The 27,631-nt window shown below is 53.7% G+C and overlaps 1 protein-coding gene across 4 annotated transcripts in view; it reads right to left on the bottom strand.

Annotated features, from left to right (window-relative positions):
- Positions 1-27,631, bottom strand: part of TPCN1 (two pore segment channel 1) — a 63,407-nt gene that overhangs the window by 21,679 nt on the left and 14,097 nt on the right. For 2 of the 4 annotated variants that reach the window (XM_053902063.1, XM_053902064.1), the window contains exons 3-8: positions 10,098-10,225; positions 4,819-4,995; positions 4,313-4,426; positions 3,377-3,507; positions 2,416-2,504; positions 391-425 (exon numbers count right to left, since the gene is read on the bottom strand). In XM_053902063.1, the coding sequence (XP_053758038.1) occupies positions 391-425; positions 2,416-2,504; positions 3,377-3,507; positions 4,313-4,426; positions 4,819-4,995; positions 10,098-10,225 (674 nt within the window). Of the gene's footprint in view, positions 1-390; positions 426-2,415; positions 2,505-3,376; positions 3,508-4,312; positions 4,427-4,818; positions 4,996-10,097; positions 10,226-19,221; positions 19,867-27,631 lie in introns of those variants that run through there. The other 2 variants (XM_053902065.1, XM_053902062.1) reach the window with 2 other exon arrangements.

The raw sequence follows: 27,631 nt of genomic DNA, 5'->3' as shown, positions 1-27,631 counted from the left end.
AGTCCTAACGGATGGCGGGGGGGGGGTGAGCGAATGCGGAGTCCAGCCGCCTCCAGCCTCCTCGAACTCTGCGCTTCTGGCAGAAGCAGACAACCGGTGGGACTGTTTTCCCAGAGAATCACATGTCTGCGCCATCCGTTTGGCGCCCCTCCACTGTCCCTTCACCAAATCTGTTCCAGATCTGATCCTGGAAGCATACCTCTCAAGGCAAGGAAAGGGGATTCCCTTTCAGGGCTTAAGGAAGGGACCAGCTCAAGTGTCGTCCCTCAAGGAGCCGTAAGCCGTGCTGAGAAACCTTCCTCATGTGGCCGGGGCGTCAGGCCGGCCCCCTTGTCTGCGGGGATAGGCCCCAAATAGAAGAAGAAACAGATAAACACGGTGACTACTTACGGGGTCCGAAGGATTAGAGGAGAACAAGTAGAAACCTACACGGGGGCAGAAGACACACAGATAAAAAGGGTTAGAGCAGAGGTCCCAAACCCGACATCAAAGGACTGCACAAATAAATGTAAACGAGTGCTGGGGGCAGAGGGAAAGCATCAGGGAGTGGTGGGGACAGCAGCACTCTGGAGAACACGCGCTCTGTCCAAAGGAACAGGTGTGACATGTGGCCCAAGAATCAAGTCTGCTGTTTAAAGAGGCTGGATGGGGGCGCCTGGGTGGCTCAGTCGGTTGAGCGTCTGACTTTGGCTCAGGTCACGATCTCACGGCTTGTGAGTTTGAGCCCCGCTTCGGGCTCTGGGCTGACAGCTCGGAGCCTGGAGCCTGCTTTGGATTCTGTGTCTCCCTCTCTCTGCCCCTCCCCTGCTTGTGCTCTGTCTCTCTCTCTCTCAAAATAAATAAACATTAAAAAAAATTTTTTTTAATAAATAAATAACCTTAAAAAAAAAAAAAAAAAAAGACTGGACGTCCAGCATGTTGAGGAGTTAACAACACTCTGTTGTATATTTGAAAGTTGTTCAGGGAGATCTTAAAAGTTCTCATCAGAAGAGAAAAAAAAAATTGCAACTGTGTGTGGTGACAGGCGGTAACTAGATTTACTGTGGTGGTCCTTTCACAATAGACACAAATATTAAATCGTTCTGTTGTGCGCCTACAACAAATACGATGTTGTATGTCAATTATACCTCCATTTTTTTTTTTAATTTTTTTTTAACGTTTTATTTATTTTTGAGATAGGGAGAGACAGAGCATGAACAGGGGAGGGTCAGAGAGAGGGAGACACAGAATCCGAAACAGGCTCCAGGCTCTGAGCTGTCAGCACAGAGCCCGACGCGGGGCTCGAACCCACGGACCGCGAGATCATGACCTGAGCCGAAGTCGGCCGGTTAACCGACTGAGCCACCCAGGCGCCCCTATACCTCCATTTTTTAAATTAAAAAACCCATTTTTTTCAAGGCTAGAAATCTGTATTTTCATGTAAGAAATCTAATTTTCAAATGTCGGCTCAACATTTTCAGACCAAATGAAACTCATCCACAGGCTGGACAATTCCAAGTGACAATTCCAAAGAGACTCCCCCTTGATATAGCCCAGGGTCCTGGGGTGCGAACACCCTCGGTTTCCTCCCTCCTGGAATGGGCTATTGCCCTGAGTCCTTGAAATCCCCAGTGGGAAAAGGGAAAAGTTCTGCCCTCAAGGTAATTAGCCCCCTTGGAGCACAAAGGAAGTTCTACAGGGAGTGGGGTGGTCGGGTGGAGGGTCGGAGGCGAAGAGGGAGCCAGTGGCCGATGCGTGAGCGTTCACTACAGTCTGACGTGTAATGGTGAAAACGCCCCACAACGGAAGAAACCACCAAAGAGCAACTTGCAGGAGGGGCCCCACACACATCATGTAACCATTTCTATAAAATGTTTATTTGTTTAAATTTTTTTTTAATGTTCATTTATTTTGAGAGACGGCAGGTGGGGGGGGGGGAGAGGGAGAGTGGGGGAGGGGCAGATAGAGAGGGAGACACAGAATCGGAAGTGGGCTCCAGGCCCCGAGCGGTCGGCCCAGAGCCCGACGAGGGGCTCGAACTCACGGACCGCGAGATCACGACCTGCGCCGAAGTCGGCCGCCCAACCGGCTGAGCCGTCCAGGCACCCCATAACATATTTTGATATGCACAGCAATACCACTTACTTGCTGTTTCAGGAAATATAAAGCATAGCTAGAAAGATACGTGTGGCAGTAGTAGGCTTAGGTCGGGGGGGTACCTCTGAGGGAAGGGACCAGGGGTCATGAAAAGATACAGAGGGGCTTTGCATTTTACTCCTAAGACTTCATTTCCTAAGCCGAAGGTCGCGCGTGTTGCACACGTGTAAAAGCTTCCTGAACTTCTCCAACTGTCAGAGTGAGTTCATCTTCTACCACGAATTTGCTCCGGGGGTGGGGGTGGGGGGCCGTCAGGGCCTCGGGGCGCGGGGAACTCACCAAGGATGGCGAAGATAAGCATGAAGAGGAGCAGCAGCAGGAGAATGTCCATGAAGGGCGGCAGAGATTGGAAGATCTGTCGCAGGTTGCTGGGGAGACAGCAGGGCCGGAGGGGTGAGGCGGGGAGGGGGCGCGGGCCCAAGTGGGGGGCTGTCTGGGACTCCACGGGCGAGGCGGGGGCCGGGGCTCCCGACTCACACCACACTAAGGCCCGCGGCACCCTGGTTTGTGACGTCACGCTCGGCGTTTTCCCAGGGGACTTCCGCCCGGGGGCGACGGGGAAAAACCGGGCCAGGTACGCCACACACAGCCCCTTCCTCCTGCTTGCTGAGCCCAAGCAGGCAAGGGCCCTGGTGAGTAGTGGGGGGAACAGCAGAAGGCCAAGCGCATGGCCTTGGGCACCGAGCTTCCAGGAGCAGGACGCGCAAAGACATTTCAGGGCCACCTAGTCCTGGGACACTCGTTTCCAGCTTTGGAAACAAGCACGGGCCCGAAGAACGAACTGCCCAGCCTGCTCTCTCTCAGCATCCCAGCCAAGAGACTTTCCAGATGGGGTCTGCAGCACTAAGCTCAACTCCAGGCTAGTGGGCAGGTTTGAGTCCAGCCCCCCGGCTCGGGGAGGGGGTCAGCCTGCTGAGTCACTCAGACTTTGTGCAGTTGCCTGCTTTGAGAGGTCACTGCCGCTGTGTTTGGGCAAATAATGTGTCCGAGAGAGGAGCCAGCCCCAGGAGGCTGCAAATAAGATGGGAAAGAGCCCCAGACCCGGAGCCAGGAAACCGAAACCCTAGTGGAGGACCGCCTTCTGCCCTGTGCGGGTCCACTTCGAAGGAAGTGAGCGGGCGTGTGTTCTCCCAGCGTGCAGAACTGATCCCATCGCTACTTGACTCGCTGGGTCCTGCTCCACAGGCCCAGAGGTCCGGGCCAGGCCAGGATAGCGACCGTCTCGTCCCCCGGGCCTTACCGCCGGACGCCGCCGCAGTACCGACAGTCCACGAGGAAAATGCAGCGCAGAGCCCGGGTCACACGCACGTGGGATGTCTGCCGTACCAGCACCACGATGGCCTCGATGAACTGCACCACCAGCACGGAGGTCTGGGGGTGGACGGGCACAGAGCTCCATCAGCTCCTTCCCCAGCCCCCACCTGCACACCACGAACAGAGGGCTGGCAAGATCCTGCCCACTCTGGCCTCGAGAGGCCCTTCCCTTCTCTCCAGCTCTCTCTCAGCACCCCCCCACCCCAGCCCCCCGACATCGAGCAGCCCCTGGAATCAAGCCCTCTGGCTGCTGGCACAGATGTATGGCCCCGGGGGGAATGAAGCCCTGCTCCCAGCAGCTCATCGGCCACTCTGCCTGGCCACATCTGCCCACCCTCTGCCTTCAGCCCTCCCCGTTCCCACCGGGAAGGCCCCTGACGTCTGCAGGGCATCCTGATGTGCCATTCCTTGGGCACGTTCTCCTGGACAAGCGTGCATGCTTTTTACACGGCAAAGCGCACTCTGACTCATGCCTACTCGCTGCCCGGAAGAGAGGGGTATGTTACTGGTTACTGATCCGCGTGGGCTTGGAGGCCAGACAGACCTGGGTTTGAACCCCAAGCCTTTGGGATTTAGATCCCATTCTCGTCTGGCCGGCAGGGTGTAAATTAGGAAGAGAAACACATCTCCCGCAAAGGCTGTTGTGCCAGTGCCGGGCACACGCTAGGTGCCAAATCACAGTGGCTCCCGTTAGCATCCCCACGACATCCGGGGCGAGGCTCGGCAAGGCTTGGCAAGGACAGGGCCCCAGGGCTGCAGTGCCGAGTGCAGGGCTCGGCCCACGGGGGATTTGGAATTGAACTGAAGATACAGGCCGGAAGCTGACGTGGGAGAAAACGCCGCTCGGACACGGACACATCACCTTGACCATGGTCCGTCTGTGTCGGATGAAGGTGTGGAGGCCCAGCCACCGCAACTTCATGCAGAGCTCAAAGACAACCACCATCAGGGCGAACAGCTCCAGGGTCGCGTGGACCTGCAACCAGATGGCAGGAGGAGGTGTAGCCCCACCAGCCCCCTGGCCTCCCGGCGGTCACACCCGGCTACCTTTTCCCCTGAGGTTGCAGACGGTGGGCGGGACCGCAGCCAGGTGCACTGCTCCCCTGGAACCAAGGTGTGGCCCACAGCCCTCCATGAGCCAATCAGATGGCGCCCCCCCACCCCCACCCCCCCCGGAAGGTACCAGTAAGCCCAATCACAGACAGCATTCACTCCAGCAGGGATCCCATGCAAGACTGGCAATCCAGTGCTGCTCCCGAGGCCTCTGTGATGCCCCCCCCACACACCCAGGCCTCTCTGTTCCAAATCCACCTGGGGCATCTGCTCTACCAGAATGTTCCCTTCCGGGCTGGCCAAGCGGACACTCACGTAAATGCCGAGCCGGAGCGCGGGGACGGCGGGGGCCTCACACAGGGAGAGCAGCAGCAGGAGCAGGGCCGTGGACAGCTCCATCAGGTAGAAGAGGTGGTTGTGTGCGAAGAGGTAGGCCGCCAGCGCTTTGGCGTTCTTGGGGTGGGTGAAGAACTTGTCATTATTCTCGCCTTCCTGAAGGAACGAGAGCAGTGTGGGCAAACGGGCCTCGAGGAGACACAGCACCAAAGAGGTGCCAGGGGCTGGGGGAGAAGGAGGGCCCTTGGCGAACGAGCGAAGTGTCGAGCCAGGGATGGAAGCCGATGGGAGACCAAAAGTATTGTCTTCACCAGACTGCACCCCGGTCAGGTCCCTCAAGAGACTGGCTTCTTCCTCAGGACCGCCTGGAAGAATCAAAGAATAAAGAGTCCCCGAGAGAATGAGAACAGAGGCGGCACGTGTGAGCCCCTTAGTGGCCAAATTCCGGCTCTCAGAAGCTCCCGTGGGTTGTAAAGGGCCGGGGGTGGGGGGCGGGGGGGAAGGAAGCAAATACAGCTGAGTCCTGGCTTCCCTGCTCCTCCCCTGGACGATGCGGAGAACGTTTCTTCCCCTTCTTCAACTACCAGTGGGCTATAACACGTGTCCTTACTCACAGGGCTCCTGTAGGGCACTTAGGATGTCTGGCATACAATAGGCTCCCTGTTGATATTACCTGTTATTATGATTATAAATGATACTAACATTGAGAAAAAAAGGAGCCTGAGACTACCTCTATATATACACATATACATATAGTAAGTATAGTGCTGAGTTGAGAGCACCTGCCTCTTTCACTTCTTGACTCATCTCCTTTCCTAACTCCTCCACAATGACAGGCCTTGCCCTCATTCCTGAGCTCCGACAGTAATGGGACAGGGGCTGACCTTGACCAAGGTGCCCACCCGGCCAGGCACCAGGCTCAGTCCCTTACCTGAGCCCTGGACACTCCTTTACTCCTGACCACATCCCTCTCTGGCAGGGGCTTTCATTGTCCCATTTGACAGACGAGAAAATCGCGGCACAGAAGCTTCAGTGGCCCCTGAGCTCACAGAGCCGCACAATCACCAGATTGTGATGAGCCTCCTGCTGATGGCAGGGCCCCGGGAACCGTCCACTTGTGACAAGCAGATGACACCCTAGGGCCAGTGCTGACCCTCCCTGTTAGGGTCAGCCTTCTGGTGGCTGCGGGGAGGAGTCTTCGCTGCCCCCCTGTAATTGGTGGGCACAGCGATAAGGGTCACCCCACCCCATCAGCTCTCCCCCATCAGCACCCCATCCAGCAGCCAAAGCCGGTAATGTTCCGCACGCGTCGTCTTTAGTGCTTCTGAACTAGGGGCAACGCTGCCCCGCCCCCCGCTTCCTCCACCCCATCCCGGCCTGGAGACGTTTGTTCATCACAACTGGGGGTGCTGCTGGCAACCAGCGTGCAAATTCCAAGGATGCCACCAAACATCCTAAGATGCACAGGAGAGGCCCCCGTGCCGAAGAGTTACCCAGCCCCAAACGTCAGCAGTGCTGAGTTGAGGGCACCTGCCTCTTTCACTTCCAGCACGAACACTCAGCATAGACTCTTCCCACGGGCTTCACTTCCTGGAGGGGAAAGTCGTGGAGCAGGAAGGGACACCCAGGCCCCCTGACCCAGAGCCCTTCTGGAAGCTCTCCAGCTGTCTTGGAATGAGGTCAGACCTTCAACTATTCCAGCTATTCGGCTCCTCTGGGACGAGACCACCCTCTCCGTCCTCACAACCTTTATTCCGGGGAGGTGAAACTAACACACCACAGTGATTCCTGCGGAAGAGGCAGCCAGGCTGGAGGAAGAGCGGCTCTGGGCCCGGAGGGGCACGCTGTGCGTGGAAAGCGTGGAAAGCACTCTGGCCTGGTGGGCTTCCGTGCCACCCCGAGGCCGCTTCAGCTCACCAAGCCTGTGTCAGGACAGCAGGAAAGGCCGGGGATACGGTCCAGTGTTCACCCAGCACGATGCCTGGCACACACAGGAGGTGTTTAATGGATGTTTGGGAGGATGATCCACGCCTGTAAGAGATCACCTCTCCAGACCCCAGCCCGTCCTGGGACTTCCCAGTAGCTGGGAGGTGGGGAGCTCTGACCTCGGCTGCGGTTTGCAGGGTGGCTTTGAACGAGTCACTTCCCTGAAGCCAGAGACATCACTAGCTTCATTACCAAAAAATAAAGGCAAACCACAGACTCGACAGGGGCAGGCCAGACAAAGGGAACAAACATCCCAGCAGGCAGACAGAGGGCAAGCCGGCAAGCCTCACTCGTAGCCCTGTGATCTGTGCAGGGCTGTGGTTTTTACCACCACCGCCATGGCCGGGGAGGTGGGGGGGGGGGGGGGGGCACACAGGGTGGCCCGGGAAGCTTCTGGTTCGAATTACTAAAAAATGCAATTCTTGGGTAACATCTTCCAATAAGTAGCCAGGTCTGGCTAGAGGGAACCACCAACAAGGGGGGGTGGGGGGGGGGTGCTCAGGCTTTACCTCCAGGACTTGGAATTGCCAGGAGAGCAGATGAGGTCTCCACCAACAAGGATAGAGGAAAATACTACTCACATCACTGGATTCTGATCCAAACCCCAAGGAGAACACTGGCCTTATTTCCTCACTGCGAGGTGCCAGGACCACAGAGCACCCGGCTTCCGAGGGTGAGTGAGTTAACAGGTAAAATTTGGGAAGAGAGGAAACCACAGGCCCCAGGTATCTTCAGAGGAGCAAGGGGCCAACTACCCGAGCGTACCCACAGCCTGGTTCAGGGGCCATGCCGCAGCTCAGCGGCAAAGCAGGAAAAAAAGACCATCTGACACCAGCTAAACCCACCCCACGTGAAACAGCCGTGAACTACCGTTCAGAGGCGTCTGAGTTCTGCTTGGATTTTTATTAAAAAAAAAAAAAAAATGACGCGTTGTTGGTAAACATAATTCAAATAATACACGGGATTACAAGGCAGTAAAAATTCCGTCAGCCAAAGATAATCACCTTTACGAGCTGGATGAACAACTTTCCAGATGGGAATGGGGATCTATGCACATGTGCGTGCACACGCAGGTGTATGTTGCTAGATACGTATATGAACCCGTGTGTGTGTGTGTGTGTGTGTGTGTGTGTGTGTGTGTGTGTGTCTGGATGCATAAACGTTACGTAAAAATTATCATACTATACTTGCAGTTCTGTGGCCTCTTTTTCCACAATGGGGGCCCATTTTCAAGTGGATACACGTGGGCAGGTAAAGAAATAAAGCAACAATGTATAGAAGAGAAGCACTTTGAGGTGAGCTGGACGCGGTTTACATCCACGCTCTGTAACTTATTAGCTGGGTGGCCTTGGGCTCCGTTAGCCCCTCTGAGTGTTGTCTGCTTGTCAGTGAACGGGAGATGATCAGACCACCTTGGAGGGTTGTCAGACTGACCAGCAGGTGCCCACTTCAAGGCAGATATTTTCATTACTGATGTTCTCACCTGCTTAAGGAGTGAAGGAATTACCAGACTTCTCAAGTCCCCCAAGCCATCCTAACTCTGTGTTTTGATCCATCCTGTGCTTAGATAGCGTCTATTCAACCTTAAGGTGACAGTGCACAGAGTGACCCTGCGGCACCCTTCCAGATCACCGACAGGCATGTCCGAGCTTGCCAAAATGTCCCGGAAGCATTTCTATTGTTTTCACCTGAACCAAAATGTATCTGGTGAGGAACACAGCTTATGTGATGCTGCATAAAACAAGAGAAGCATAAAGGGAGCTGAGCAACTATGAAATGACTATCCGAATTTAATGAAATCTTTAAAACGCACACACACACACACACACACACACACACACACACACACACACACATGCATACTTGCAATGTGAGAGCTGCTTCAAAGAAAAAAGATTAGGGAAAATTATTATTCAAATGAATTTAAGAAAAATTCCACTTCCCCATCTACACGCTTACTCAATGCACACAGGAAACTGACATTTTATGGTGACAAGAATGGCAAGATTATAGTGACTAATGCTACAGACGGTGAGACAGGCGGTTAAGAGGCAGTCTCCCCTTTGGACAATATTTGATCGCTGTACATCAAGGGCCCTAAAAATGTTGCTTCCTTCCATCTGGTAAATTCCACTTCTTAGAGGCTTTCCTAATAAAATAATCCTGGATCTTAAAGAGAGAAAGAGAGAGAGAAATAGCTCGATGCATGGATTGTCCTCGGATTATAATTTATAATAGGGAAATGCATAATATATAATAAGGGAAGTATAAAAGATGGGAAAATAGCCAGCCTTTTCAGGACAGTTCACATAAATTAGGATCCATTTATCAGATATAAAGTCATTAAAATTTGTTTCTAGGAATTTTAATAAACAAGAAAAAAGCTTCTGTCACACACTATAAAAAAAGCAGATTATACAACTGTACATATCACGTGACTTTAAAATTACTTTACAAAACACAGAAAACCCCTGTATTATTCTTTTTCAAGAAAATTTTTTAAGTTTATTTATTTTGAAAGAGAGAGACAGCATGAGTGGGATGGGGCAGAGAGAGAGAAGGATAGAGAATCCCAAGCAGGCTCCATGCTGTCAGCACAGAGCCCGACACAGGGCTCGAACTCACAAGACGTGAGATCATGACCTGGGCCAAAATCCAGAGTCGGACGCTTAACCGACCGAGGCACCCAGGCACCCCTTATTCCTAAATAATGTTGACAGTGACTCAGGTGAATGTTTTTGCCACATCCCCTTTGTACCTAAACTTACTGCAGTGGGCATGTATTACTTCCATAAAGAAAGTATTGTTTTTATTGAAAAAAAGAGGAAAAACAAAAACAAAAACAAGAACCAAGAAAGAAATAGCAAATGTGAAAGCAACAGCAAATTAGGCAGGAAAGGAATAAAGATCTATCTCTAAGTTCCCATACCAGGCCGACCAACCCCTGCTACAGTATTATGTTATTTCAAGAACTCCCCCTCGAGAACGGACCGTCAGTGCCTGAGAATGGGGAGCGAGGCAGGGAAGGCCAAGCGGACAGACTCAGGGAACCTTGGGGACAGGCAGGGCCACATGCTGGGAGTCACAGGAAAGCCCACGCACATTGCCCTCCCTGTCTGGGCACGATCGGGTTGGCTCTCCTCACTGAAAGTTGAGACAGGAGCAGGGACAGGAACGGGAGCCAGAACTGAATTTCTGGGCACGTAGCAGAGGCCCGGGTACCCTAGTCGACCAACAGGCACCGAGAACAGATCCTGATCGGAGACGCTCACCTGGAGGTAGATTGCTGCCTCTTGATAGTTGATCTCCCAGTTGTGTCCCGTGGGACTCAATGGGGGACTCTCACCCCCTGAGCCTAGGCTGGGGGCCCGGGAGTCGTGGACGGCATAGCTGCCTCCATCTGCGTGGGAAGAAGAGAGTGATTCACTCACGACCCAGGCTCAAGAGGATAAAGACACCATTCACCAGAAGAAAAGGCTCGTACGCTCACACGTATATCCCATTATCTACAAGTCAACGCTGGATCCCGTGTGATAATAGCAAGAATTAGCGTGGCTAGTTAGAAATGTTTTTCATTCTCTTGTTAAATGAAAAAGGCAAGTGCAAACGAGCACATATAGTATGCTATCTTTTGTGTAAAGAAGGGAGGAAACAAGAAAACATACAGATATCTCTCTTTACAAAATAAAGAAAACAGGAAGGATAAATTAGGACTCCCAGAAATCAGTGACTTACAAGGGGAGTGGGGAACAGCGTAGAAGTATTCGCTCCCTTTGCGTGAGTGATCTTTTTGTACACTTTTGACTTTGGGAAGCATGTTAACGTTCCACTTCGTTGAAAAATAAAAATAATCGGATTTGTTCCCCGGTGCCGGGTCCTCTGTTGCTTTTCCCTGCTGACACCCATGCCCTCTTTGCTTCCAGTAACACTGATCCCCACCTGCCTTTGGAGAACATCCTCTCCCTACTTTCCACCCATTCTTTGCGTCTGGCCGACTCCACCCCTGGCTCCCGGGCAGATGACATAAAAAGCGCCTCATCTCCCCGGCCAGGGACTGGTACAGGGAGGGTGCTGTCCCAGGCCCAGCCAGTGAGGGCTGAACTTGGGATCTTTTCCTGGACCACTCAGGAAGGAGGGGCTCTTTCTCTGTTGCTGCAGGTGGCTGAGGAAAGCCTGCCTGAGAAAGGAAGCCGAGAGAGAGAACAAAAGAATCACAAGGATAACATCAGCTGCACCCCTGGGATCAAGCTGTGCCTGATATCCACCCCTTAGCGTTTCCAAGATCTGAGCCCATAAAGATCCTTTTATATTTAAGCCTGTCTGAATTGGGTTTGTCAAAACCCTCAAGTGTGTCTACTGATACATGGTAAGCAAAGGCACCAATTGGGGAGATTTACTATCATCTAGGATAAGAGTTCGGTTGCCCACAATTCACACTCAAACTGATCCACCTACAGGAAAATAAAGAATGAAATATGTTTGGATAAGGAGATAGGCAGAGATGACAGGAAGCAGATATGTAAAACTCACAAGCCAATCGGAAAGGGCGGGAAACCGGTAGGGTTCCTAGGGCTGCAGGGTCATAACTGGTCCTTTCTGACCTTGCACTGCCAGCCAAGGTCAGCTGGATCCAACAAAGCTCTTCTCCATGCACTTTCAGAAACCATTTTATTTAGATATATTGGACACACAGTAAAAATGCACAATTTGACATGTTCGGATACGTGCACACACTTGTGGAACCATCACTTTCATCAAGACTATACATCCATCACCCCTTCGTGCCCGCCCCCGCCCATCATCCCCAGGCAACCACTGATCTGTTGTTCTGTCACTATTGGATGAATCTGCGTCTCTTAGAATTTTACACCGACGGAATCATGGAGCACGTATTCTTTTTTTGTTTGGCTTCTCTCTCTCAGCATAATTATTCAAAACTCATCCGTGTTGTATGGTGTGTGGATGGCTCATTCCATTTTTTTTTTTTTTTTTGCTGAGCGGTACTCCCTTGTATGGACCTATCGCGGTTGATCCATACACCTGTTGATGGGCACTGAGCTTGCTTCCAGTTTGGGGCTGTTTCAAATGAAGTTGCTATGAACATTCATGTGCAGGACTTCGTAGGGACACATGTTTTCACTTCTTGTGGGTAAATACCTAGGGGTGAAATAGCTAGGTCGTATGTTTAACTTTTTAAGAAACTGCCAACCTGCTTTCCGAAATGACTGTACCATTTTACACTCCCACCTGCAGTGCAGGGGGGTCCCGATCTCTCCACGCCCTCACCCGCACCTGACACGCTCAGTCATTCTTACTTCTGACCATTCTAAAAACTGTGTGATGGCATTGCACGGTCTTAATCTCAATGCTTTTACTTTGCATTAGGACTAATATTATTGAGCGTCTTTCCATATGCCTGTTGGCCACATGTACGTCTTCACTGAAGTATCTTCAAATCTTTTACTTGTTTCTTCACTGGGTTATTTTCCTATCTTTGAATTTTGAGAGTTCTTTTGTATATACGCATACATCTTCTCTAAATATACACAAGTCTTTATCTATTATTAATATACTCACTCCAGCTTTTGATTATTTCTTTTGACGACTGATTAGTGTGGCTTTCTCCACTCGTTTACTTTTAATCTCTTAGCATCTTTATATTTAAACCATGTTTCTTTTTTTTTTAACTTTTAAAAATGCTCATTTATTTTTGAGAGGGGGGGGGACAGCAGGGGAGGGGCAGAGAGAGAGGGAGACTGAGGATCTGAAGCAGGCTCTTGCTGACAGTGCAGAACCTGACGTGGGGCTCAAACCCATGAACTGTGAGATCATGACCTGAGCCAAAGTCGGCAGCTTAACCGACTGAGCCACCCAGGAGCTCCTAAACTGTGTTTCTTGTAGGCAGCATACAGTTTGGTCTTGCTTCACCACCCCCCGCCCCCATCTGAAAATCTCTGCCTTTTAATTGGAGAATTTAGGTTACTCACATTTAATGTAACTATCGATATAGTTAGGTTTAAATATATCATCTTTGCTATTTATTTTCATAGTTCTCCCATCTGTTCTTTGTTCTCTTTTTCTGCCTTCTTTTGGATCACTGAGTATTTATTATGATTCCGTTTTATCTCCTTTGTTGGCTTAGCTGCAAGACTTTCTTTTGTCACTCAGAGGTCACTTGAGGGTTTAGAGTACACATTTTTAATTTACCGCAATCTACTTTCAGGTGATCATATGCCACTTCATGTACAGTGCGCAAACCTTTAACAGGACACTTCCCTCTCCCCTCCCAACCTTCAGGCTTCTGGAAGCGCAAGGGACTTCCAGTTCACAAACTTACTCTGGATCCAGCTTCCTCTCCATCGCTAGGACGTGTAAATAGGACAATCTTTCTGGAAGGAACTGCACCAATGAGGCATCTAAGTAATGAGTGACCACTATTGCAGGCTCCGTGCCCCATGCTGATGTAATTTACACAATCCCAATCTCATCATCATAAATTCTACAGCCTGAGGAGGTGAAGCAACTCACCCAAGGTCCCACAGCTCTAAGGGGCCGAGTCGGGATTTGACCCGGGGTAGCCTGGCTGCAAAGCAGGTGCATTTAACCACTGTGCTATACTACCACCTTCTAAGAAACAGGAGTCTGGGAGGAAGGACAGCTGCCAATGGTTTTGAACTAGTGACAGCACGCATTTGTTGAGGCTTACTGCGTGCCAGAACCTATGCCGTGGCAGGTTTTATTCTCCAAATATAGCCACAGCACGATCTTTCATCCTACGTGCCCTTCCAGAACCTTTGCCACTTCCCCAGACGGGCGGCGCCCCTGTGTCTGTCCTGAAACCAGGTGAGCCTCTGTGACTGCCTTGACCAGTGTACAATGGAGGACAGAGTGCTGGTGGCTTCTGAGGCCAGGTCACAAAAAAGCTTCCGCCTTTTTCTACTGGGACCCTTGCTCCTGGAACCCAAACACCACGTTGTGTGGAAGCCCATGCAGCTGGTGGAGAGGCCCGTGGAGGAGAAGCAAGGCCCCCTGTCCCCAGCCCAGCTGAGCCCCCCCACAGCCAACAGCCTGCACCACCTTGCCAGTCAGACGAATGAGCCACCTCAAAACCAGATCCCCGAGCCCCGGACAAGTGCCCAAAGTGACACTGCGTGGCTCAGACATAAGCCCCTCCATCGGGCCCTGCCCAAGCTGCAGACTGCTGCACAGAAGATCTTAAGAGAATATCTGCTCTTAAGGCACTAGGTTCCAGCGATAGATAACCGACGCACGTCTGAGTACTTTATGCCAACTGAGCTGTTTAACTCTCACAACCATCCTACGAAGGAGGTACTACTGTTCTACTTCAGACTTGAGGAAACTAAGGTGCAGGAAGGCTCGGTACCTTCCTGAGGTCAAGCAGCGGGTGGCGGGCAGGGCTGGGATGCCAAGCTAGGTGACTGGCTCCTAATCGGTACCCTTCAAGCCGCTCGAGGATGAAAACTACAGCAGCAGGCTCCCTCACTAGATGGAGGTACAAGCAGGAGGTAGGACATCTGGCCGCAGCGTGCACTTGACCATTCTGGTCCTTCTACCCAGTGCCGACATTCCCCGCCTCCGATCCCAGTGTCTGTTTCTGAAAGAACTAAGCCCGAGGCGGAGACGCAAGGAGGTCAAACCGCCTTCCCGGACGCGCTCACGTGCCTCCCACGTAGAAGCCGCCGGCAGGCCGCTGCGTGGTGCTGTGATCTCGCGTGCCCGTCGTCCACGACCTTCACGTGCCACGGCAGGAGCCTGTGCCCGCGACACGGCAGTCCTAGGTGAAACGAGTGACGGGGCCGGTGCGGGGTGGGCGGCGACGAGCTCGCACAGATGGCAGCGGACATTAGCGCCACTCCCCCAGCCGGTGCAAGACTCTGGCATCTGCGTGAATCCCCGCCTCGGAGGCCCCCTGTGCGAGCCTCCCCAGCCCTTCCTCTCTCTCGGGGGTCTCAGCAGATGGGTCCAGCTTCCTCCGCCCAGCCGGGAGCTCCCTTAGCCCATTTCTGGTGGGGGAAGGCGCCTGGCCCGCCTCAGTCTCTCCCCTTTGGCCCTCACACTTACACTGCACACCGCTGTGACCAGTCCGCGTTTGGAAACTGCCACAGCATCCCCCAGCGCAGGCACCTCACTCACACCCACGCCAGCGGGTTTTGCCTGGGAGCGGGTGCCCTGCGGCATCCCGAAGCATCCTGCCTTGGCTGCCATTTTCCCCTCGATGCTGCAAACAGCCCCCCTCCGGTCTCTGAAATCCACAGGGACCGCTGGTAAGACACGCGCTCCTCGGCCACAGATCCCACTGGGCCGGCCGGTGTGTGACAGGAGACACGGCACAGGGCTGCGAAGGGCAGAACAAAGACCGGGGAGGGAAGGCCACAGGGAGGGCCTTTCTGCCAAACAGGTTGCCCAATGACGCCCTGGGCAGGGGGGGTCTTTAACCATCACGCTTGATTTGCTAAAGTAAGTTAATAAATGCTAGGCTCTATTGCAGCTGGGTACATCGCTGTTATTTTATCCCAAATAGGATCTGTAACTTGGAAATAGTTTAGTAAAAAAAAAAAAAAAATGGTTTTTTGAGAGAGAGAGAGAGAGAGAGAGCACGTGCGTGCGTGCACTGGCGCGCCAGTGGGGAGGGGCAGAGAGAGAGCCTGGCAGGCTCTGGGGTGCCAGCGTGGAGCCCGACTCGGGGCTCGACTCCCACGAACTGTGAGATCGTGACCTGAGTGGAAATCAAGAGTCGGATGCCCAACCAACTGAGCGCCCCCTTGAGTAAAATTATTTTAAATCAACAACTGCGTGGTTCATCCACCCGTCTGTTTGATGGGCGTCCCCAGGGGCGGAGGGCGGTGCTGGGCGCTGGGCGGGGACTGGAGGTACCTGGATGGCCCCGGAGGCAGCAAGTGCCCCATCACCACGGGGCCCCGACAAGAGGTTCCACAGCCATCCCACCCCAAACGTGGGGATGTTTCAACAGAAAGGAGGTTCCGCCGGCGAGTGGAGATTTGGACTAGCTGCCCTCGCGATTCCCAGCATCTATGTATTCACAGGTACATAGACACTCCGAGGGGACAGGCAGGTAGGGGCAGGCGGCCTTAAAAACAACTCAAATTCATGAGCTTCCCGTGAGGCAGAGCCCAGCCGCCTGGACCTGGCTGGTTACCAGCAGCCTTCCACAAATACCGCCTGGCTGCACGGATGGGGTCACAGCGTCTCTTAGCACCCAGATTCCTGCCCCTCCCCTGATGAACCGCAGCCCCACGGACCTACATAGCCCAGGGCTCAGCAACTCCGCTTCTGCCCAAATAACAAACTTAGGCACGTCCAGAGCGGGTTCCCTGTGCCAGGCGCCCTTCTGAACACCTCACATACATATTAACTTCATCCTCACGACCTGCCATTACTGTCCCCATTTTACGGACAAGGCAACGAACGGAAGTGAGTTTGAGGAGGATTGCTGTGGGGTTTCCCAGCACAGATTTTTGGATACTTTCTGTTGCTAATCTCAGAAAGAATGACTGTCAGGTCTGGAATGGATGGCAGAGACCACTTAATTCAATGCCCACCTTTCAGAGGTGGGCAACTGGGGAGCCAGGGACGGGGTGGGAGAGCCAAGTCGAGCACTTGGGCTTCCCGGCTCATCTAGAGCCTTCCTCAACACAAACGCTGATCACTCATCCTTCACCAGAGACAAGTGGCGGGTGGCTCCGTGCCCACTGGGCACACGGCTGTGAGACCCATCAAAGAGAAGCGCTGGGCCTCGCACAGACCGCCATTCCCGTGGGCTGGAGCTCTTAGGATGCCCAGGGGGGCCGGGAGTGACGGACGGACAGGCAGAGGGTCTTGGTAGGGGGTGACAGGAGAATATTTTCCTGGACCTAACATGCTGAACGGAGCAGCCACACCCATAAGAATCCCAGGGCAGGAGGCCCCTCGGGAGTCAGGAGGTTCACCCCTCATATGCCCTTCATTCATTCTGCTGAATGACCCCCAGACACTGGTTGTGCCTGGACCATGAGATCCCCCAGCTTACCCCCTGCCACCCCCTGCCATGGCCCGAACCACCTCTTTCCCGGGGAAGCACAACCTCTTCTGCTGACTGGGCTCCCTACTTCCCACCCTGCCCCTGTCTAGTCTCTACACCGAAGAAGTCCTCTGTGTGTGTGTGTGTGTGTGTGTGTGTGTGTGTGTGTATTTTAAGTAAACTTTATAGTTCAGTATAACAATAATCCTTTAAAAACCTAAACCAGATGGTATCCCTTCTCTGCCCCAAATAGACCACAGCAGCCAGCTCCCGAGAAAACGTTGAAGTCCTTCCCTGGATTAAAACGGCCTATGAGGCCATGGGTGGCTCAGTTAGTTAAGCATCTGACCCTGGATTTTGGCTCAAGTCACGATCTCCTGGTTTGTGGGTTCGAACCCCGAGGTGAGCCCTGTGCTGACAGTGCGGAGCCTGCTTGGGATTCTCTCTCCCCCTCTGCCCCTTGCTCACGCTTCTGTCTCTCAAAAAATAAACTTAAAAACATAAATAAATGAAGGAAAATGGCCTACGAGACCGAGATCTCTCACCCCACCCACCCTCTCACTCCTAAGGACCTTTGCACTTCCTGTTCCCTCTGGACTCCCCGGGCTTCTCGCATCTTTGGAAGTCACATCACTGGCACCCCCCGTCCTCATGCTGCTCTGGGCTTCCTCCTGGGGCTGCATCGCCACCCGGCAGGGCATTTATTTACTTGTTGGCCTGCTTAGTGCCTGTTTCCCTGCCTGGAATGGCAGCTCCACGAAGACAGGGACTTTTGTCTTGTGGTGTCCCCAGAACCCAGGACAGTGCTGGGCATGATGTATGAGTGCTCAACAAACATATCCGAAGTGAAATGATGCTTTTCCTTGAAGATTCCAGGAAGCGGGGTCCCAGGCCAGTGGCTGGAGGGCAGGGCCCAGGAGGAATGCACAGAGTAGGCTCCCTCAGGAGGGCACTGGGGGTGCCTGAGGGTGTTAAGGGGCACCAACTTGATCTCTCGTGTTTTCTAAAAATCATTCTTTTAAGACTTTGCTGGAGAGTCACTATTTTGTATGAGTAATTCAGGGCAAAACCTTAGAAAGAAAGGGAAAAATGGGACTAGCAGAGCCAAGAAAGAAGTCTCCCCTCCAGGGCGGACTTTGTTCTAACCATTCAACCTGGTGCTTGCGTAACACAGAGAACTTGGCTTGCTTACTAGGTCCCCAAAGGCAAAGCCCCACAGCTTGTTTGTGGCGCTTATACTCGGGGAGGGCTGAAAGGCCCTCGGGGCTGCAGGGCTTTTCAAGAAAGCCATGGGGGATTTCACGGAGCCCCCTTCACACCTGGCTCCAAGGGCTGGGCAGCACATTTAGAGATTATACTAGAGATTACAGAAAGGGCGCAAATGGAAGGCAGGGAGCCTCTGGCTTCTCCTGTTCAGTTTATAAGCAGCCCTCACGCAGAGGGGGCGGCCCTGAGGCCAAGTCCAGAGGGATTTTCAGTGCACCGCACAGCAAATGAGGGGGGGGGGGGCGGGGGCGGGGTGCTGGGGCACCACGTGGGTCCTAATTCCCTGCCTCCAAATGCTGCTTCCCACTTCCTAGGTTGGAAAAGTGGCCACACAGGGGCGATGGAAATGCTCCAAATCCCAAGTGCTTTATTGCTGCAGCATAAGGCATGCTCAAAGGCTCAGCAGCTTCCGAGAGCGGCAGGACAATTATAGTCCATAAAGGAGAGGAAGGCAGGGGTGCAGGGGGCAGGTGACCAGCGACAGAGTCGAGGAGGCAGCCAAGCCCGGGGACACAGACTGTGGGCCTATAGTTCCGACAGTGGGGTATCTGGGGGCACAAGGCCCTGCTTGCTGGGGAACAGACACCCCAGTGGGCTTCCTTAGGAAACCGGGAAGTGAGAGGTAGTACAGGGACTCCTAGTTGCCCTGACTAGTCACCGGGGCACGAAGTGCCAGGGATAACGTGTTCCCACGTCCTGGTTAAAGCCTACGCATCGTGCCCGCTGGGTCTGCCGCGGATCGCCTCCCTGGGGAGCCTCAGGCCCCCGTGGCTGTAAGCAGCCAGCTGCCCTGGCCACCTACTCCTGCCCACCCGGGCCGAATCTGCCCCCCAGGCCTCCAGGTGAATGGCTGGTGCTCCCGTGAGCGCCCTCTGCACGAGGAGAGTCCTGGATAACAAAGCAGTCAGGGGGCCTCTCACCACAACACCCCAGGTCCAGCCCAATCCCGGGGGCCGGGATGGCCTCTCACACAGAGGATTATTAGAGACCTCACGAGAATCAACACGTGAGACCTCAGTCTTGGGCACTGGCCTCACCCGGAGCACGGTGGGCTCTTCCAGGGGAGCTGGAAAGGCAAGGTCAAAGCATACCGAAAGGGCCCAGCTGGTGGAGACGAGATGACCTCACCACGGGGCTGTCGGGGATCTGGCCCTCTACCACCTCCTCCAGGAAGGCGGTGGCTGGCCCTCGCCTCTGCATGTCTGCTTTCCTGGGAGGCGGCTGGGCTGGAAGCGGGAGGGAAGAAGGGGAAAGACACGCAGCAGGTGCAGGAGGATGGGAGGAGCCTCCACCCTGCCCAGGCCCTCCCAGCAAGCCAGCTTCTCCGTTGGCCCCCAGGAGGTTTTTAGAAGGGCCGGAGGAAGCTGGCCAGGAACATTCTTGGCAAAACCAAGAAGGTCCCATTCTGTGCCTCCGGGGAAAGTTCCCCGAAGGGAAACATTTCGTCCCACACTTCTGCTGCCCTGGGCAGAGAGCTCTCATGCGGAAACCAGGCGGGCGGGCGGGCGGCAGCCTCTTCAGGCCAGCAGACCTCAGCCACGGAAGATTTATGCAACACCTGACCCTTAACTACCCTCCCCGAACCCTGGCAATCAGCCCCAGGGAGGTGAACAGAAAATCACTGGCAGGAGGAGGGGAAGGAGCTGAAAGAAAAGGCCCAACGGGCAGGCATTAGGATACGAAACACCAGTAACAAAAAACTGACTCCAAGTAGGAGAGAAGTTCCCCATACAGAGGACAGGCCGACAAGCGAGGATATGACCTGTTTGCACAGATGGTAACGCTTCCTCCACGCTGATGTAACAGGGCCCAGACGCTCCCTGCAAAACAGCTGGCTGCTTTGCATGCAGCCTCTGAAATGACCCTGCGGGGAATCCAAGGTTTCCGTTCGCTGGAGCACAGCGTGCGGCAGCATCCTGGTGGTGCCGGGTAAATAGAAACAGTTTCCATATGCCGCCATAAAGCTGCACCAGGGAGGAGACGGAAGGAGCCCGCAGGAGGGGAGGGCTTCTATGTCCCAACCCCCATCCAGCAAGGGCAGGGTCGGCACAGGCGGGGTAAAGCCACTGCGACCTTCCTCTGGGGCCTAGACAAAGCGGTCGCCTCTGAGCTCCTGGACGGGAGAGGATGCCAGGCCGTGACCGCTTCCGGGCAGGTTTATACGGGGGAGGGACTCCAGCCCCATTCAATCCTTGCTCCTGTCCCCCCTCCTCTTACATGTCCACAACCTCGCCCATTCTCAAACACACACACCGCCCGCATCCTCTTCGAGATAAAACACCCAGGTTCACTCCCGACGGTGCCCCTCCCCTCCCCCGGTTCACCATCGGAGTCCCCGGAGCCTCAGTTTCTTCAGCCATTAGCTGGGACTGGGGCCAACCGAGCTCCGGGCATCACAGAGACAAATGTGAATACCCACAGAGCACCCGGAGCCCTCCGGAAACCGGTGCCCGCCAGAATGAACAACGAGCAATCGCCCGACCGTTCGCCAGTTGTCGCTGAGAGCCCCACTCCATGGGAAAAAGCTCGAAGAGGAAAATAAACCAGAGTGACACTGATGAGTTTTCCGGGCGCAGCGCTGCCACCCGGCTTCTGCGCTGGCTGGCTCTTCAAAGCCCCCCAGATAAAAATCGAGCAAAAGGCCCGATGCTGCAAGAAAGCAGAGTGCACATCTCCTTGCTCAGGCCTTCCCTTTCTGCTGACTGGCTCCAAGATGGCGTGGGGAGGCAGACCCGTGTTGCAGCGCACGCTAGTCGGGACTGCAAACCCGGGCAGGGCCCCGGGCAGATAGACCGACTCCGGAAAGGCAAGAGCTGGCACAGAGCCAGCCTAGTTGAATCACTGGCCTCAAGCCCGAAACCCGTCCTGCCAAAGGCTCAGGCCAGAGGAGGAAAGGGAAAACAAAAGGCTCAACTAGGCCAGTACTATGGGTCATGCACTGTTCTAGAAGGAGAGACCCTGGTTTGGAAGAGGCCAGGGCAATGCCCTGTGCCACCTCTAACTTTGTTTCTGGCCAGCTGACAGGGACCTAAGGGATTCCCTGTAATACATGAGCTCAGCACAGAAGGGCCTTGAACTGGCAGGGGAAATGGCTAGAGGGTTGAGAGCAGTGGCTGGGAAACTGAGTGCCTCTTAATACTTTAGGGTAGTGATCACCGCCCCAGGTGCCCACCCTCACTCAACTGGCTACACAGGGCCCCTGGCATCCTGAGGTTGCAAACACGACCTTGACCGCAACTCTCCAGGCTTAATACTTCATGTCGTGATTTGGGGGAGAACAAGGGAGGGTGAAACCTTAAAAGGCTGGCCTTCTTGATACAAACGACTATGGTTTAATCGAAGGACACATTTATGCAGCACCTACTGTATACCAGGCATGGTGCCAGGCGTTGGATTCGAAAAAGTCAAACCCTGTACTTTGTCCTCACGAGGCCCACAATCAGGAGGCAAAAGAAGGAAAGCGATCCTGTGCAATAAAGCCATTTCTTATTACAACAGCCTAGAAAAGGATGTCACAGCTACCTTCCACGGGGGCTAGTGGGCAGAGGCGGGGGCGGGGGGATTCAGGGGTGATGTCTGGGCCACTTCTGAAGGATGAAGGATGAAGGAGGTTCCCAAGGTGGATGGGGGTGTGGTGAGGGGAACACTCCAGAAACAGGAAAGGTCATGCATAAAGCTCAGAGAAGCAAACAGCGGGGCGTGTCCGGGAGACCGCAGAGGGTTCAGGGATCCTGAGGCTGACACAGGCAGAGACAAGGCGGGAGCCGCGGGAGGGCTGTCCGCCACATTAGGGAGACGGGACCCGAGCCCCCGGGTTCCAAAGGGAAGCACTCTGACCAGGTGCACCAACCAGAAGTCCGCGGGGAAGCGGTTGTCTTGGGCAGCATCATAACCCCGTCTACAAACCAGTGCACGGCGAAATTGCAAGTTCGCTCTCCCAGGGGAGCACAGTGAGCGCACCTGTGTCGGGCAGGTGCCTGGCCAGGAGGCACCAAGCTCACTTCCACCGTCCAAGGCTCCTCACCACCCTGGTCTCGCGACTCCTGCACATCCCCCGCCACCGCTCCTGCCAAGGCAGAGAGAGAACTGTGGCTGCCGGACGCCCGCAGGTAATCTCTTGGTGAGGCGGGATGGCATTTCTCCTTCCTCCGTCCGTGAACTTCAAGACTCGGCTTGCAATTCTACTCCCTGCCCCTGTGTCACTGGCTTCATTGAAACGAAGGGCTTTCGCCGGAACGGATCACTCACCGAAAAGTACTTACTGAGCACCCACCATGCACAAAGTGCTTCAGGTGCCTTGAAAAGAAATGTTGTAAGGTCTGTGCACACGTCAAAGGCCCCTCGCTTCACACACACACACACACACACACACACACACACACACACACACAGTCTGCAAGCCCCACTGTTTACCCAACGAGGAGTGCAGCACCTGTGCGAACATCTGTCCTGCATTCACTCGGAAGCATCAGAAATGCTAATTGCGAACTGCACAGGGACAGGGAAGGAGCTGTGGAAGAACAAATGGGGATGAGAGGCATTTTTCACTGCACGCTGGCACCCCCGGAGCCCCTGCAAGAGGCCAACAGACAAGTGGCGCGTGGGGGACGAGTCTGGCTGGGAGACCCACTCTCCGCGTCAGCTGACGGTCCGCTCAGCACAGATCAGAGGTCTGCACCAGCCCCTGCCCGGGAGCACCCAGGGGGCTGGCTGGACCCGGCCTGCACGAACCCTGGCCTCACCCCAGCATCTGGATCATCTGTGGCTGCCGGCGGTTCCGCTCAGAAGAGTGAGGCGGCCGGAGGCACAGGCCCGTTGGGGAGGTGACAGCGGTTGGAAGGCGACAGCCTGCAGAGAGCTTGAGCCCTGAGGCGTGCCACTGTCCAGGGGCCCGGGCTTGTCTGGCTACTGCTGCTCCCAGAGGACTGTGGGAGCCTGCACCGTCCGTGGCCAGCCCCTGTGCTCAGCCTCTGCTTCCTGTTTTCCTCAGTCTCCCTTCCTGCCACGTGGGGAAGCAGCCAAAAAGAAGCATCACAGACAAACATACAATGGCGGGGCACGTGCATGACACAGTCAGTTAAGCATCTGACTCTTGGTTTTGGCTCAGGTCACAATCTCACTGTTCACGAGTTCGAGCCCCATGTCGGGCTCTGCGCCGACAGCGCGAAGCCTGCTTGGGATCTCTCTCTCTCTCTCTCTCTCTCTCTCTCTCTCTCTCTCTCTCTCCGCCCCTCCCCTGCTCATGTCCTCCCTCTCTTTCACTCTCTCTCTCAAAACAAATAAATAAACTTTAAAAGTATATATTAGAAAAAGGAAGAAACATACAAGGGCAACCAAGAAGCCAAGCTAACAAGTAGCAAGGGACAGAGCTGCTTGAACTAAATGATCCCTGCAGCGCGCCCAGGATGGTGGTCAAGGGAGTAAACGTATTATTCCCCCGTTTACCATGGGTACCATGGGTAAGAAAGCACAAACAAACCAGCTAACGTTCCTTAAGAGGAAGGCAGAGATTTTAATAAGAGAAGACCACGTTCAAGCTCTCAGTCCAGAGTCCTTCAGCTGCCTACTCAGGGCTCAGGAAGGGGCAACATGGCTACTGTGTTGAAAATGAAACCCTGATACTTTATTATGACTTAGAGCTTCCACTCACCGAGTTGGTCCTAGGAGATGTCGTGTGGAATTTCCCACTCAATCTTTACGTCCACCCTGAATGCAGTTATTCTTATCCCCCCTTCTACAGGAGGAGGAGAAAGTGAGGGAGAAAGTGAAGTTCCTCATCGGAGTCTCCAAGGCCACCAGCAGGTGATGCCGGAATTTCAACCCCATCCTTTGCTGTAGACTGAGACGCTCTGAAGAAACAGTAGATGGGACATGTGCCAGCAGATAAGATTGCCCACCCAACACACACACATTTCTAGCGACCTGAGGGTTCTCCCAGCCACCCCCGTCTCCAGACTGGTGAGTCTCGGTGGACCTTGGGCCAGTGTTTGATCTCTAAACTGAAACAGCACAAAATAACCTACAATAACACCAAACGGGGCAACTGGCCTGGAGGCGGAGTGGACTTTGGTATCGATCGGATCTGAGCCCTGTCGAGGCGACCAGACTGGCCCCGGGGTGCACCATAAAAGCTGTGATTGCAGACGACAAGGCAAGCCAGCCAAGTGCGAACAGCCGAGCCCGCGAGAAGAGGGCACCCTCGAGAGTCACAGAGAGAAGACATCACGCTTGTCGACGACCACCCACAAGTGAAAGCCAACACACCCGGCTGCTTGGAGGGGTGCCAAGCCATTAGCCTGCACTGAGCACAACCACTCTGCCTGAGCTGATTTTCAGCAAGAGCTAAAGGATTGAAAAAAAAAATCTTTTTTTAAATAAAAACCCAATCTAACAAAAAGAGAGATTAGCAAGAGAAAAAGGCAGCCTTTTCCTCTTGCTAAAGGTGGGGTGGTGGGGCGAGGTGTGGGAAGGTGGGAGCTGAGCAACCCGGGCCTCCGCGACAATTATGGGACGCGTGGGCTCCTGGAGAACTGGGAAGGTGTTAAGAAGCAGAGACCTGGGGCGCCTGGGTGGCTCAGTCGGTTAAGCGTCCGACTTCAGCTCAGGTCAAGATCTCGTGGTCCGTGAGTTCGAGCCCCACGTCGGGCTCTGGGCTGACGGCTCAGAGCCTGGAGCCTGCTTCCGATTCTGTGTCTCCCTCTCTATCTGCCCCTCCCCCGTTCATGCTCTGTCTCTGTCTCAGAAATAAATAAACATTAAAAAAATTAAAAAAAAAAAAAAAAAAAGAAGCAGAGACCTAACCGTCCAAAAAGCTGGCTATTCCCAGGGGCGGCGGGGGTCGGGCCCTGCCTAGACTATTTCTGGCCTGTCGCATGTGTTTGCGTCTCCTTATCACCCCAGATGGCTCCAGGAGCCGGTTACACTGTGACCCACGGAGTCACCTGTGGCCTCGGGTGTTCTCCGAACCTGGTGAGTTGTTTCCAGATAGGCTACTTGACATCTGTTTATGAAGCGCCCAGAGTATGTGCAGAAAAGACACGGTCTTTGCCTTTGCAAAACTTGTACTACTAGAAAGAGGCACAGTTGTGTACATCAGCACCCACAACAACAGCACCCGCCCAGACGTTACACTGAGTCGGGCACTCCGCCTTCCTGCCCGGTCCAGCCCAGCCACCTCAAACGGGCATCCGGAGACACTCGAAAGAAATCCACTAACAGGTTAATCCCTGATTGGAAGGAACGTGGTTTATAAAACCCGGCTCGGCACTGGATGACCTAAGGGGTATTAATCATACTATGAAAGGAAGCTTTGCCAAACTCGGCCCTCTTGCCCATATTTTAAATTATCTACTTCACCAAAATCCCATTTTCTCACAATCTTTAGGAATCCATCATGGCACAAAGCAAACCGCGACTCAGTACATAAGACATTAATCAAATCTATCACATGCAGGTGCCGGGGAGGGAGCGGGCCTCTGGGCGCAGGGAGCAGAGAATGAGGTGCACACAGCATATTCAGAGAATGGGAGGGTGTGGACAGGCGGCCACTACCCTAACGGATTAGGGAGGCTTGCGGAAGGCCGGCCGTGTGGAAGAACGGGACAAAGGTCTTCAGCCGATGGAAAGCTGGAGTGGGGAGAGGTCAGAAGCAAGAGACAGCAGCCCATGGGAGGTTGGGGAGTGAAAAGTGGTTCAAACAACAAAATGAATGAGACGATATGAGTGGCGCCATGCTGTAAGACTTCTGATCATTGGTTCTGATTTCCGGGGTGGAGGAAAAAGAACGGAGGCCAGTCAGCCAGAAGTGTCACCGAGACGAAATTTCTCATGGCCTGGAAAGCGCTGGGGCAGCTGCCAGAGGCTGGCGGCAGGCAGGGAAGGTGGGTCGGAGCATCTGCTTTTCAAGGGCTTCGTCTTTCACTTGACCCGAGAACTTGGCCTACCCTTCACGGAGTGGGCGGGCGTAAGTTTACGGTTTCCTTCTCTACACTGGGAGGCGAGGGAAACTTTCAAGGCCGCTAGGGCCTGGGCAGAGAAGCACACGCGGGGCAAGGTGAGAGAGCAGAGGCGGCAGGGGTCTGCGATGAGGGCAGACCCGCCTGCCTGAGCGCCCACCCGGCGGAACGAACGGGCCCCACTCCTTCATGCCTCCAACTGCGCGTCTGCAAAACGGGGATGCATACCATCGCTTCCCACGGGCCACTAGGCTAAACCAGTTAGAAACATTACACACGACCTTTCCAACCACAATCCACTATCACAGCACTTGCTGCCTCTAATGAGAGAGCGTCAACACCGGCTGGGGCGGGGGGAGACACTCTTCATGGCAGCATAAAGGACCCTGATTTGCAGCTAGTGGATCCACCGTGGGGCCAGGGAGCAGGGGGTGGAACCCAGAGCGCGCACGGAGGGAGAGGTTTGCAAGTGCGGCTCCATAGGCCGGCTGAAGCCACCAAACCTTCACTTCGGAGAATCCCCAGACATAACGGAGTCTTTCGTGGAAATACAAACCCCTAGGGGCGCCTGGGTGGCTCAGTCGGTTGGGCGTCCGACTTCGGCTCAGGTCACAATCTCACGGTCCATGAGTTCGAGCCCCGCGTCGGGCTCTGTGCTGACAGCTCGGAGCCTGGAGCCTGTTTCAGATTCTGTGTCTCCCTCTCTCTGACCCTCCCTGTTCATGCTCTGTCTCTCTCTGTCTCAAAAATAAATAAACATTAAAAAAAAAAATTTTTTTTTAAAGAAAAAAAAAAAGAAATATAAACCCCTAAATCATGCCTAAAAAAAAAAAAAAAAAAAAGACACTGCTTCTACAATATTATGTTCCATGCTTGCTTTTATAGCTAAAATACACAGAGATAAAAAAGATATATATATATATAATATATATATATATATATATATATATATATATATATACACACACACATACATAGGGGCACCTGGGTGGCTCAGTCGGTTAGGCCTCCATCTCTGGCTCAGGTCTCGATCTCGTGGTTTGTGAGTTTGAGCCCCACGTCGGGCTCTGTGCCGACAGCTCAGAGCCTGGAGCCTGCTTCGGATGCTGTGTCTCCTCTCTCTGCCCCTCCCCCACTCACACTGTCTCTTTCAAAGATAAACATTGAAAAAATTTTTAAAAATGTGTGTGTATATATATATATATATATACACACATGTATTTTTTAAATTTTCAATCCAAATACCCCAGTTGTATGCCAAGATATCACTTCCTCAGTACACGAAGGGTGGTTATGAGGACAGAATCCGACCCTCCTTTTCTCCACGGAGGGGAAAAAGCTTTCTTTTCACATAAAAGCTTTCTCGTGAAGGGGGACAGAGTTAGATCTAGCTTCCTGGCTGAGCCGACTGAGAACTTCCTGATCAACCCTCGACTACAATGGATTGTTGAGGGGGTCCTGTCAGTGCTATGGAACAAAGCAGAAACTTATCTGTCGGATACAGCTGGACACCATGCCTTTTTCAATCAGGAGAGTAGGTCTTTTC

This window comes from Panthera pardus, unplaced genomic scaffold, assembly GCF_024362965.1.
Source record: "Panthera pardus isolate Hobbes unplaced genomic scaffold, ASM2436296v1 HiC_scaffold_15, whole genome shotgun sequence".
In the NCBI taxonomy this organism is placed as follows: Eukaryota; Metazoa; Chordata; class Mammalia; order Carnivora; family Felidae; genus Panthera; species Panthera pardus.
This window is presented reverse-complemented; position numbering and strand designations above follow the sequence as displayed.